The sequence below is a fragment of the Pecten maximus genome, chromosome 6 (assembly GCF_902652985.1).
Source record: "Pecten maximus chromosome 6, xPecMax1.1, whole genome shotgun sequence".
Taxonomy (NCBI): domain Eukaryota; kingdom Metazoa; phylum Mollusca; class Bivalvia; order Pectinida; family Pectinidae; genus Pecten; species Pecten maximus.
Window position 1 is genome coordinate 24,899,142 of NC_047020.1, and position 14,360 is coordinate 24,913,501.

Below are 14,360 nucleotides of genomic sequence, written 5' to 3' on the forward strand. Positions count from 1 at the left end.
TGAGAAAGATCCCTTTAGTACTTTCTAAGAAATATTGATAACAAACTTCAATTGTCAAATTCCAAGATGGCTGCCTCTCGGCCATGTTGTTTTCCAATCGGTCCCAAAATGTAATATGCATAACTAGGCACCAAGGTGAACCTTAACATGAAATTTGAGAAAGATCCCTTCAGTTCTTTCTCAGAAATAGCGATAACAAACTTCAATTGTCAAAATCCAAGATGGCTGCCTGTCGGCCATGTTGTTTCCCGATCGGTCCCAAAATGAAATATGCATAACTAGGCACCAAGGGGAACCTACATATGAAATTTGAGAAAGATCCCTTTAGTACTTTCTAAGAAATATTGATAACAAACTTCAATTGTCAAATTCCAAGATGGCTGCCTCTCGGCCATGTTGTTTTCCAATCGGTCCCAAAATGTAATATGCATAACTAGGCACCAAGGTGAACCTTAACATGAAATTTGAGAAAGATCCCTTCAGTTCTTTCTCAGAAATAGCGATAACAAACTTCAATTGTCAAAATCCAAGATGGCTGCCTGTCGGCCATGTTGTTTCCCGATCGGTCCCAAAATGAAATATGCATAACTAGGCACCAAGGGGAACCTACATATGAAATTTGAGAAAGATCCCTTTAGTACTTTCTCAGAAATAGCGATAACAAACTTCAATTGACCAAATCCAAGATGGCTGCCTGTCGGCCATGTTGTAATCCGATCGGTCCCAAAATGCAATATGCATAACTAGGCACCAAGGAGAACCTACATATGAAATTTGAGAAAGATCCCTTCAGTACTTTCTCAGAAATAGCGATAACAAGAATTGTTTACGGACGGACGGAGGGACGGACGGACGGACCACGGACGCAGGGCGATTTGAATAGCCCACCATCTGATGATGGTGGGCTAAAAAGGTATTCACTTTTAATTTATTGCATTTTTAGTACAATATTCACACCCTTGAAATGCGTTTTTTATCTTTTTATCTCAGAGGACCAATCATTGCTCAGAGGACGTGAATAATTACAACTTAGCATTGATAAGTCACGACATGAACAAACTCAGTTGTTATAAAAGATAAGCAGTTCGTTAATCCCAACACAGACGTTCATAAACGTTCGTACATAGAACATGATGATATAATTTACTTCACGTGGGACGATGGGTCGCTCACCCACAAAAATATTTTCCGGAAAACCCAAGCTTCATTCATCCCAATGGGATTAATAATAGCATGGTCTTTGTCAGTGCATTGCATATTTTCTGGATATTTGCGCTTTTGACATTAAATCTTGTAGTAGCATGCACAATTATGCCGCATTTGACACAAACTCCAGCGGTAAACAAACACACGTGTGTAACACTTGTGTCATTTTGATCATCCAAACTCTCAGACGCTTTGATTTAACTCCGTATAAGTAAAGCGTTTTTATGATCTCGATATGACGTAAATTGCAATAAACATTTTAATCTGAAAACAGCGCACACGATGTTTTGTCAGTGAACACATTAAACAAAACAATCAATTGGTCATATATCTATAAGCCAGATATTCAGATTATTCACAAAGGACATCTGCAGGAGAATTGATCTCGTAGCATTACAGTAGCCTAGTGCTGTTACTGAAACGTGCACATCATGTGTGTAGGTTACCTCACGAAAAGTGGGACCACGCACCAAAAGTTAACCGACCCCGTCAGACACAAGCTGATCACCGAAGACCTCATACTCGGGGCATCAATTAGAATATAATTAGCGGCAGTCTACTGTACCGAACTCATTGAATTTTGTAAATACCTGTGTACCTGAGGAGTGTCCAGTTCACCTGCTGACATAGCGGTGTCCTGGGGCGTTAATTAATTAGTTACATCGTTGTCATGCCTGACTGCCTATGATTTGTTGCATTGGCCAGTTTACCTGGGTATCTCACCTGTGCACAATATTATCGGTATCAAGAATATAACCGAACATATGACACGTTAGTTTCTCTGTACAGACACTTATGCATGTGTGCCATCATGTGCACTGTGAAAGAGTACGATGTTGCAGTAATCATAATAATAATTAAATAAAAATATATAACAACAACTAAAATATATATATATAATAATATCGATAGGATTTCTCATGATATCGTAGGCGGCCTAATAACTTTATTCGACATTTTTCTTCTTCGTTCACTTGGCCCTACTGTACACATGTATACCCACCGCCAGGCGGCGCTCCCTTCAGTTTAGCGGGAGATTTGTATTACAAGTGGCAGCCATTTTGTTTGTTTACGGAAAAGTGATGAAAGCTTAGACCTAGAACAAAATCACGTTATATAGTACAGTATATATTGGCGACATTTAATTTTCCCACTCACGGAATACAATCGACAAACTGGGAACAGAATATCAAATTTCGTCTAGCTTTTGGCGACTTATGATACCCCTTTCACCGGCAAACACTGAATTATCGGACAACATGAAATCAGGGAAAGTTATGTTCTAATTTGTCTTCGAATCGCAGATTTTGTCGCTCTCGCGATCGTCATACATTAAACAACATTGAGTGAATATGTTCATATGAAATACTTCATGTTTCAGGACTAAATTCACCAGCATTCATGATCCTCGGACCACCCGCCCCCTACGCACAGCCGATTTATAAATGTTGCATCTTTCAATCGTAAGTTTAATTTGCTTGCCAAGTGATTATTTTTTAATCCTTCACCTTCACATTCAGGGTCAATATTATGATATATTTAAAATGGATTCACACATATATGTGGCCATACACGTTTTTCGTTTATGGCGTTTGGTATGAACGTCCCAAAGTATATATAATATACTTCGTTTTTCAATGGATTTTCTTGAAATTCGATACACTATATATTTGGGTGTAGGCAATTATTCGTCAGCTATTTTACCTGATAATTTTTTTCATGTTTTCCCGTACATTTGTTACTATTTTTTACTGAAATAGACGAATATATGCACCATAATTTATGGTAAGTATGAACATTTTGTTCTTTATTCCTAATTATACGCACAACACTATTTTTGTTTTAAATGTAATTAACACGCAATTAATATCTACGGAATTGGCTACGGTAAATTAAATATATATAGAAATGAGAGGGATTGTTACTTGTTGTGTGCGTGAAATTTCAAGGAAATCCAATAAAATAAAGTCCTAATTGAAAATTTGTCAAAGTATTTAAAATAGATCTACAAAGTAAAATCTATATACAATTTTAGCACATTTTATTTATTATACATAGACCATTGGAAAATTTGAGAAGAATCTTTCTTCTTTTATTTGATGTGAATTCATTTAATATGTTTTATTGCTGAATTAACACACATTGATTACTTTCACCATCAGTTTCCCTTTTAAGTTGATCATCCCCGCCCCCAATATATTAGCTTGTATGCAATGCAAGATGGCTGACAGGCTGTCATTTTGAATTTTATAATTTTGAAGTTTCTCAGAAAGTTATTTATGGATCTTATTCAAAAGAAACATTTTAGGCTTCTGCTTTCAAATTAATAAGATCTAGAAGAAGAGAAAAGTGATTCCTTATTTGGGAATCACTTTTCTCTTCCTTCTTAGGCTAAAGAACAGTCTTGTATATATGATATATATAAAATTGATATTTATATGATAATCATACAATTACATGATATCTCTGGGGGTATCTTCTTTTTGATTTGACATGATAAGTTGTGTTTGTTAGCCTATAGTAATTACTTCTGTCTCCCAGCCCTCTAATTTTGCTGCTGTCTAATAATTCTAGAATTTATTGACAAATTTACACGAAATGGGCCAGGTACAGTTCACAAAATTATGTCAAAACCCAGGGTCAAAGCTCATGAAGGTTATTAGATTGAAAGGTCAAGGTAATTTTTTTTTTTTTCATCAATATTTTGTTTTTGCATGATGAAGCAAATTTAGTTGGAATTAAACTAGGTGTAAACTGACAAGGTCAAGGTCAAATTTTGCGTTTTTTCACTGATTAAATATTTTGTTTCAAGGCTAAAGCAAAGTTGGTCAGAATTAAACATTACAATAATGCATGGAGTCAACTGACCAAAGGTCAAGGTCACTTGGTCAAAGGCCAAGGTCAGATTTTGTTTCAATATAATTCCAACCAATATTACTCGGTGATTTAGGCAGATGGGTTCTTGATGATTATGGGAGATATATATTATTTATTGCCTCATGATGAAATTGATGGGGTCCTTTAAATTTTCAGTGTTCTAGTTAATAAATTATAATAACCCAATTAACTCTCAGCCTGTCCTAGTTATTAAGTTATTACACCGAAACCAGAGTTACAATATGTAAATAGATCACTAACTGTTTTCTTTTCTTTTCTTTTTGATGGACTATAGAGTGTCAATCCCAAGAAGAACCCTGATCAGCTCCTGGAAAAATCAGTGTTCTTGCAGTATTGTCAGTCAAATCTCAAGGAAAGGATCCCAGAAGAGGAACATTTACATTATTTCAGACTTTTTTCTTTCCTGTGTAACAATGCCTCAAACAGCTAACACATTTTATATAGTATACAATACAATGTGTATTAATAACAGTCCAGTTAGAGTGCTGTGTTATGCAGTAAAAATACTTAATTCTTGATGACATGTTGGTTTTATGTTTACATTAAACGGTAGTTATAATATATACTAAAGAAACATAGTGGATAATGCCTTGTACAGGAGCAGGAGTATGACAGTGTAATAGTACATGACTGCTGCGTTCATCCATGGAAGGAATCTGTTATTCGAAATAAAGCTTTCCATGAGGACGAAAAATAGTGCTTTTGTTAGTCTTTCAAGAAAATGTGCAAAGTGAAAGGAGATTTCCGTGATGTTTTTATGAATAGTAATTCATTGGTCTAGAAGACATGTATTTAATAAGTATATTTCTGGATAAAAAAACATTCTGAAGCAAAATCTTTTTATATTTTTCTGTACCTTTTCCATACTTTTTCTGTAACTTTTCTATACCTTTTTTGTACCTTTTCAGTACCTTTTTCATACCTTTTTAGTACCTTTTTTTGTAACTTTTTAGTACCTAGAAAAAGTTATAACTTTTTTGTACCTTTTTCATACCTTTATAGTACCTAGAAAAAGTTATAACTTTTTTTTAACTTTTTAGTACCTAGAAAAGTTATAACTTTTTTGTACCTTTTTCATACCTTTTCTGTACCTTTTTAGTACCTAGAAAAAGTTAAAACTTTTTTTTAATTTTATAGTACCTAAATTATACCTATTTTTGTGTGAAATGTAACTTTTTTATACCTTTTTTGTACCTTTTTTATACCTTTTTTGTACCTAATAAAAGTTATAACTTTTTTTAGGTACAGAAAAGTTATCAAAAGTTATAACTTTTTAGTACTAGATTGTAACCGCTGTTTAAACATGGTTCCAATCTAGCATCAAAAGTTATAACTTTTTTGTACCTAAAAAAGTATAACTTTTTTGTACCTTTTTTCGGTATGGGTTGTTTATAGATACAGTTCCTCAAGTTCTTTTTTGAAAAAATCAGAAAATATTTTACAAAATTCCTGTATTTCATCAATCCTTATTTTTTTACACAGCGATAACTAATTTCTTCAGACCAATTCCAAGATATTATCGGTGATGAACTGCAATGCCACATTAGTATCTTATTTCACAAATATTTGTACCATGGGTCATACTGGTTATAATATATATATATAGTCACTATGTTGATACTGAGTGTCCTAGCCAGTGCTACCATCTGTGTGCAATGAAGTATAGAAGGAAGAAACAGCTATATAGTGCAGTTTAATTCAATTTGGCTCTACTATATCTAACTCTCAATTTGTTTAGAGAGGTGCTAATAACTCCAGGTTTATTGCAACCCACTTCGTTGTCACATTTTAATTCATTCAAAGAGTGATACAATTCAGAATAAGATTTATTGAAAATCACAATTTATGAAATTACGGGTCCTTTGTACCACCCATAAAGATTTTGGCATTTTTGTTGATCTGTTGCCATTTTTGGTTGCCTTCTATCATCACCACTTTAGACCCTTCTGATCCTCGCATGATCATCACTGACAAGTCCTAATTTGAAACTGCTGTATTTGGTACAGTCTTGTTCGTTTTGTATTGTATTTCTATTGTACATATCAGAAAGGTGCTAATATATTGTGTTTTTAGTATAATCCTTTGAAGACACGTAAAGAATTATGTGACATGCAAATCAACATACAGATAGCATTTGGAGAGGCATTTCTTTAAACATTATTTTCAAATCATTTCGTCAGTCATTTATAAGATTAATGATATAAACAAATTAATTGTTCTGAAGGAAAAAAGGGATAATAACAATTTGTTCTTTCCTGGTAGATGAATGATGCTTCAATTTCAACAAGAGGCTAAGAGGACCTGTGTCGTTCACTTGGTTGCATTTGACCAAATGTTAAAAGAATGTTCACATTAAATTTGTTAATAGCTTTATTTGTTGATGTTGAACAATCCTATACATGGATATGGGGTGGGGATCTCAACTGCCAAAAATATTTAACCCAGAAACGAAGTTCAGACTCCTTTGGGATGTGAAGAGATATGATTGAAACTAAGTCCCTTAGGGAAGGGAAAGACCCCTGGGCCTATTTTGACATCAGGATTGTGTTCATCTCTTGGTGCTTAGCAATACAATGGTTATGGAGAGGGGATCCCAACAATTTCAAATATATAACCAAGAAATTAAGTCCCATGGGGTGGGGAAAAACCTCTGGGCCTATTTTACATCAGGATTATGTTTATTTTGATGCCGAGCAATGCTATATATATGGCTATGGGATGAATATCTCAAAAGTTTCAAAAACACCCAGTCCCTAGACTTGGGGAAATACTCCATGGCCTATAATTTTTACAATATGATTGTGTTCATCTATTGATGCACAACAATGCCATGTAAGGTAATAAGGTCAGGATATCAATGGTCATAGCAATATAGCCAAATTGCTCCCTTTTGGCCCCAACCCTCAGCCCCCTAGGGGGTCAGCTCCACCGTTTGTGCCTTTTTGAATTCCCACCATGTGGGGATGTTACTAGAGAAGAAGTTGTTAGTTTTATATCAATATAAACAAATTGCTCCCTTTTGGGCCAGCCTCTGGAGGGGCCACCCCACCATTTGTAATTTTTTTTTAATCCCCATCAATTACAGGGATGCAACCAATCATATATGAGCAATATCCATCGCTTAGTTCCAGAGAAGAAATCATTTATAGCAATATAGCCAAATTGCTCCCTCAGCCCCCTGGGGTGGTCAGCCTCACCATTTGTAGCTTTTTGAATTTTCCACCACTTACAGTTGCTTCCAGTCAAAGTTGGTTAAATTCCAATTAGTTATTAACAAGAAGTCCTTTTTGTTAAATTGTCGAGGGACGGATGGACGACAGACACCATCATATGGAATAAGTTCATTTTGGTCCTTTGGACCAGCTGAGGTTTAAAGCTACAGAAATATAGCTATACCAAATTCAACTTTATAAGCATGTAAAAACACATATTGGTTGAGCAGATGAATCATAAATTCTATGTTGAATCTGGATCAGAAAAAAAAACAACATTGTTTTGGAAATAGGCTGTTGTTTTTTTTCACTTCCTTGGAAGTCACTGGTTAAAAAAACCAAGAAGAACTGTATTGACAGATGGGGGAGTAAAGCAACCTCTCTGTATACAAGCCAATCCCTACATTGAATCAAAGTAAAAGGATAAATAGAATAGCACTGCCCCATATATAAATGCTACTGATAAAAATCCCTGTGGAAATACTTCAAAAGCACTGAATAAATCTTTCAAATTGTTTACCTGACCGTGACATGCTGACATACAGTGTATTACACAGAAATATATTATTGATAGCTCCACCCAGAAATAAATCAGGAATCCGTCATTGTAGAACGTCATGGTTTCATCTTCATTTACAATTAATGTGCACCATTTACTGGTAAGGTAGTCATTAAACATTTATAAGAGAATTCAAATAATATAGTCTCCTTTATCTAAGAGGAAAAAATACATTTTCTACATTGACAATTGCACAACAGCCAAATATGATTTACGAGCATTTGTTGTCATAATATATGTAAAACTTGCACACAACATATATATAGGACAAGTTTCTGACCCAGACAAACAGGGATTCCACTTTATTTATCTGATGTAGCCATGACAGTATCAATACTACAGCTAGACTAAATGTCAATAAAATCATATTGATATTTCTACCACTTTGATCACTGGGATTAGTGAACTGACAAGATAATAATATCTGTTCACAATTATCATCTCTTTCATTCCAAATCATTGCACAATTTCTGTATTGAAGATAAATCTATTGAGATCTCCTCCCAAGATCATATCCATAAGATCTCCGCCCAAGATCATAACTATTGAGATTTCCTCCCAAGATCATAACCATCCGATTTCCCCCCCAAGATCATAACTATTGAGATCTCCACCCAAGATCATAACCATGAGATCTCCTCCCAAGATCATAACTATTAAGATCTCCTCCCAAATCATAACTATTAAGATCTCCTCCCAAGATCATTACCATGAGATCTCCTCCCAAGATCATAACCATTGGATCTCCTCCCAAGATCATAACCATGAGAACTCCTCCAAAGATCATAACCATGAGATTTCCTCCCAAGATCATAACTATTGAGATCTCCTCCCAAAATCATAACTACTTAGATCTTCTTCAAAGATCATAACCATGAGATCTCCTCCCAAGATCATAACTATTCAGATCTCCTCCCAAGATCATAACTATTAAGATCTCCTCCCAAGATCACAAGCATGAGATTTCCCCCCAAGATCATAACTATTGAGATCTCCTCCCAAAATCATAACTACTTAGATCTTCTTCAAAGATCATAACCATGAGATCTCCTCCCAAGATCATAACTATTCAGATCTCCTCCCAAGATCATAACTATTCAGATCTCCTCCCAAGATCACAAGCATGAGATTTCCCCCCCCAAGATCATAACTATTGAGATCTCCTCCCAAAATCATAACTACTTAGATCTTCTTCAAAGATCATAACAATGAGATCTCCTCCCAAGATCATAACCATTAGATCTCCTCTCAAGATCATAACTATTGAGATCTCCTCCCAAGATCATAGCTATTTAGATCTCCTTCAAACATCATAACCATGAGAACTCCTCCCAAGATCATAACCATGAGATCTCCTCCCAAGATCATAACCATGAGATCTCCTCCCAAGATCATAACCAATAGATCTCCTCCCAAGATCATAACCATTAGATCTCCTCCCAAGATCATAACCATTAGATCTCCTCCCAAGATCATAACCATGATATCTCCTCCCAAGATCATAACCATGAGATCTCCTCCCAAGATCATAAATATTAAGATCTCCTCCCAAGTTCATAACCATGAGATCTCCTCCCAAGATTATAACTATTGAGATCTCCTCCCAAGATCATAACCATGAGATCTCCTCCCAAGATCATAACCATGAGATCTCCTCCCAAGATCATAACCATGAGATCTCCTCCCAAGATCATAACTATTGAGATCTCCTCCCAAGATCATAACCATGAGATCTCCTCCCAAGATCATAACCATGAGATCTCCTCCCAAGATCATAACCATGAGGTCTCCCAAGATCATAAGCATGAGATCTCCTCCCAAGATCATATCCATGAGATCTCCTTCAAAGATTATAACTATTTAGATCTTCTCCCAAGACCATTACCATGAGATCTCCTCCCAAGATCATTAACAGACTCCTGAATCCACTGTTCTCTGGTCATACACTCACATACTGATATGAACATGCATGGATATAATTAATCCAAGGACCTTTTGCATGCTAACTATGGCAACTATCAGACTTGACATTCCTTTGAATTTAAGACAAATCAAGGATTTTATAATGCGAGACATGTTTTGACTTTTATAAACATATCCAGCAGAAGGGTGATGCAGTTTTCTGGTTAGATGAGGTTACTACAACTCATTAGTAAAACACAAGACTGCCAATCATCTTACGCAATCATGATCAGAAGAGATGCATGCTTGTGATAGCTCAAGTTTCACCAAGAAACATATACCAGACACAGTCTAATAAGATTAATTTCTATAGCTGTATTTCTTTAGATGCTTCAGAGACCATGTATGCACAGCAACCTGTTGAATACCAAAACTGAGCCCCTTTTTTTTATTAACACCGTGCACCAGTACCCGTTATCTATCAACCTCAAAAAGTAAGAAAAATATCGTTTAGAACACAAATATATTACACTTTGACTTAAATCTACTTCACCCATTGCATGATCGTAAGAGGCAAATAAATTGGAGGTCTTATCTTGCTAGGTGTATTCAGTAGTATGCTTCAGCGAGGTAGCACTATAAATTTGATATGCATCTCATACACAGAGGAGGCCATATCCTTAAATTAACCTTATAGCCATTGATAGGTTGTTAAACAATAGTAAACTAAACCAAACCAAACTTTAACATGTCATCAGTCAATTGAAGACTAGCAGACTTTTGGACCTGATGTTTAAATCTAATATCTATAAAAATCCCAGATTTTCACATTTATCTAAGTTTGATAAGTTTTTCCTAGCTTCAGGGACTATAATACTTACTTCTCTGATTTTTAATGGGATAATATTGCTTTTTCAAACAGAAAATGAGACAATTGATTACCACTGAAAGCAGTGATCAATACATATATATTGCTCTAGATAATACAAACGATTAAGAGATTACTTGCCACTATAAGAGCTCCAGGGTCTAACATAGGGTCTGGATTCACTCTGAAATTTGTAGGATTCTGCTTCATATAATGACAGCTATGATAATAATTACCCATTTCTATACATCTAAAGGAAAAAGTATATAACTTCAAGGAAAACCCTGAATCTTTCTCTACATTAATTAACCTGTTTTTATGTGACACTTCGCTATTGTAAAATATACCATATACTTACCACAATGAGAGCGATACATTTTCCAGATTGGTCATCGTCTACTGGAAAGCACAATACTGTAAAATAAAATCATATAAATCATATCTTATAAGTGTAATGCCAGTCATATTCATCCTGTCTGGAATCCAACACATCAAGTTTGATTTTGAGATTTATAATTGTAAGACAATGAAATAGCATTTGTTAGCATACTTATTGAAATGCAAGACATCACTGAGTTAATTACCAGGTATGTATCATTAGTACAGTGTACATGAAAATATAAGGAAATTCTAATAACAAAACCCAAGGGTAAGACACCTTGAGAGCACAAAGAGAAACCATAGGAGACAAAAGATTCCTGCTTCATTATCACTGAAAATGCACAAGATCATAGATTCATTCAATTTCTACATGGATATTTGAACCTGTATATAAAGAAAGTCATCTTTGCTTGTTACTACATATATTTCATCTTCAGTGTTCATCAAATGTATTTAAAGCCAGTGTACATCCGCCTGAGACGCTCTATGTTTCTTCATGCATTCAGGCTTTGTAGTCTTCATAACTTGTCTGTCTTATAGATTCACATATTTTTGTTTTCATTCTGAATAGATTAACAAGAGTATTGATGGAACTACTGAGTGCTTCCTGAAATTGGACACTTTTATTGTCTGTGAATTTGTATTTGGTCATTTTAATGATACATGTCTATAAAGAGGCCTAATGGGCCAGTATCGCTCACCTGCTTCTATATGCAACTTCTTAGCTGATTTAGGTCATTTATGTTGATGTTAACCATGATTAACCACTTGATTGAAATATAAGATTAGGCCATTTTCATTAATTCAAATTTATTTTGTAGCCCTTCAATCAAGTATATTACTGAACAACTATCAGGTTTTTAGGTCACTTTGTTATTGAGAAGTTGTCATTGAAAGACTTTAGAATATCTGACCCCGTGACCTTGAATGTAGGTCATTCATTTGAACAAACTTGAGAGCCCTTCACCCCAGCATTCTACTGGCCAATAGCAGGCTGCTGGGCATCTTTGATATTAGGAGACATTAAAAGATTTAAGCAAATTTGAACCTGTGACCTTGAATGTAGGTCAGTGTCATTATTTCGAACAAACTTGATAGCCTTTCATCCCAGCATGCTATTCACTCAATATCAGGTTCCTTGGTCATTTGGTTATGGACAAGAAGTGATTTAAAGATTTTAGTATATTTGATTCCTGTGGCCTTGAATGCAGCTATAAAGTTCAAGTCCATTCGTTGGAAAAACCTTGGTACATGTAGCCCTTCTCCAAAGCATGCTACAGTCACAATATCAGGTCTCTAGCCCTCTTGGTTATTGAGAAGAATTTTAAAAGGAAATGTTGATGCTGGACAGACACTAGAGGACACATCACCTCATAAGAGCAATAACTTAATATATAATCATGAAGGTGTTGTAAGCTTCAACTTTGGTACGCTGAACTTTGTCTTAATATGACCAATGTATACACTATGTTTCATTAATTGTCCTAGTCTAAATGCAAGCAGTGTTATGCTCCAGACATTGACATTTAATTAAAATGAACAATAGGTTTTAAGAATTGATATCTAATACACTACACATCACCTTAGTGTTACTTCAAATGCACACACCAAACATCGATCAAGATCGTTGCTCAAATTGTGCACAGTAATGCTCAGGACTCAGGATAACAAAGAACAATAACTCTGTAATTCAGGGTGTGTGCCTTGAATCTAGCACACTACACTGCCTAAAAAGTGAAACATGATCCTTGCTTAAATGCAGGCCAAGGGATGCTCCAGATACAAAAAGGCTGAATAGATGGAGAAGCTGGCAACTATATATATACAGAGGAGCCCACTTATTTGCATATCGCTTATTTGCATATCCGCTTATTTGCATAAAATTATCATATCCCGATTTTTTTCTTCTTTATCTTTGTATTTTAATCCCGTGTATTTGCATCGACTAAAACACCGACTCCCGCTTATATGCATATAAAAATTCCAAAAAATCGAAAAATTTTAATTGATTTTAGGGTATTTTTTGTGATTTTCCCGTAATAAAAGTTTTATGAAAAGTGTTTGAACTTGCATATTGATTTGACACGATGTACAACGTTATCTAATCATTGGTTCCCACTTCGTCAAAACAGGTTATGTTCGATGCGCGCATCGATATCGACATTTAGTTATTATCCAAACCATATCAGTAGCATTGTGCAGAAGAATTACTGAATAAAATATTTATTTGCCTCATCTTTTGATGAGATTTGTTTATTTATTATAGCATCGATCCAAACCTGTGTTCTGTGCACTTGAACACTCGCTGAGGCAGGTTGCGATCGCCATGATTGTTTACTAGGCGCGTTGCATTGTGGGGGCATATGTGTAATGAACGACAACTCTTTGTGTGTATGCGCCATTTTCCAAAACAAACTCAAATGACAATACACATGTCACGGTCATTTAAGACAGTCTATTGCTTCAGCAGTTCATCATCTATGATCAAACAACTAATATACTCATAGCAGGAACACAACGCATCTCGAGACGATAATGAATCTTAATTGAAACGATGACATTGTACATCGTAGCCGTAGGCCTAATGCCAACCCACGCGTGTATAACCGCTACTGCAGTATCGGACCCAGCGACGACGAAGTAAATGCAAATATTTTATTTGTACATTTACAAAGAATAACAACCCATGTATTTTGTATTTACTCTTATATTTTAAATAATGTTTTTTTTTTAAATATATTTTTAATGCAAATAACATAAACAATCATATAGCGCCCATTTTGAGTACCGACCTGACGATCTACATGTGTATAAGAGGGGCCAAAACCCAACTCCGCCTATACGAATACTCCGGTTATTTGCATATTTTGTCATGGAAAAAGGGCTATGCAAATAAGCGGGTTGCTCTGTATATACAAATGCTCCCTCAAAAATTGTCAGAGAGCATATATATAAAAGACTTCATTTGAATACGCTGCATGTACATCATTAGAATATTGTCCCAGAATATTAGTTTGTCACACACTGTCTTAAAGCCTTACATGTATGTGGCTGCAGCTGTGACACTGATGATAGCATCTCATGATCACCTCAGAGGTTTGGTATTGTGGCCTTGGCAATATATCTACTTTATTGTGCCAGAAAAACATCCTATATTTCAAACTTGATTAATTCACAACCATCAATTAACTTGATCTTGCTCATAAATCTCTGAAATTCATTATCACTAACTCCATTAATTTCAGTTATTCCATTTTAATCAGTATTAAAGCAAACATTGAAGCCTTTCAAACTTTTCTATCAATTTAATCAATCTAGGTGTGTTTAATCAGTA

At 35.2% G+C, this 14,360-nt stretch overlaps 1 protein-coding gene and 1 long non-coding RNA gene across 4 annotated transcripts in view; one reads left to right on the forward strand and one right to left on the reverse strand.

Annotated features, from left to right (window-relative positions):
• LOC117329332 (cGMP-dependent 3',5'-cyclic phosphodiesterase-like) overlaps positions 1–14,360 on the reverse strand; it is a 181,578-nt gene that overhangs the window by 118,710 nt on the left and 48,508 nt on the right. For all 3 annotated transcript variants that reach the window (XM_033887246.1, XM_033887245.1, XM_033887244.1), the window contains exon 5: positions 11,004–11,059. In XM_033887246.1, coding sequence (XP_033743137.1) covers positions 11,004–11,059 — 56 coding nt within the window. The remainder of the gene's footprint in view (positions 1–11,003; positions 11,060–14,360) is intronic.
• On the forward strand, positions 2,485–4,798 carry LOC117329333. The gene is made up of 2 exons (XR_004533152.1): positions 2,485–2,669; positions 4,379–4,798. It is a non-coding gene; the product is annotated as an uncharacterized LOC117329333 (long non-coding RNA).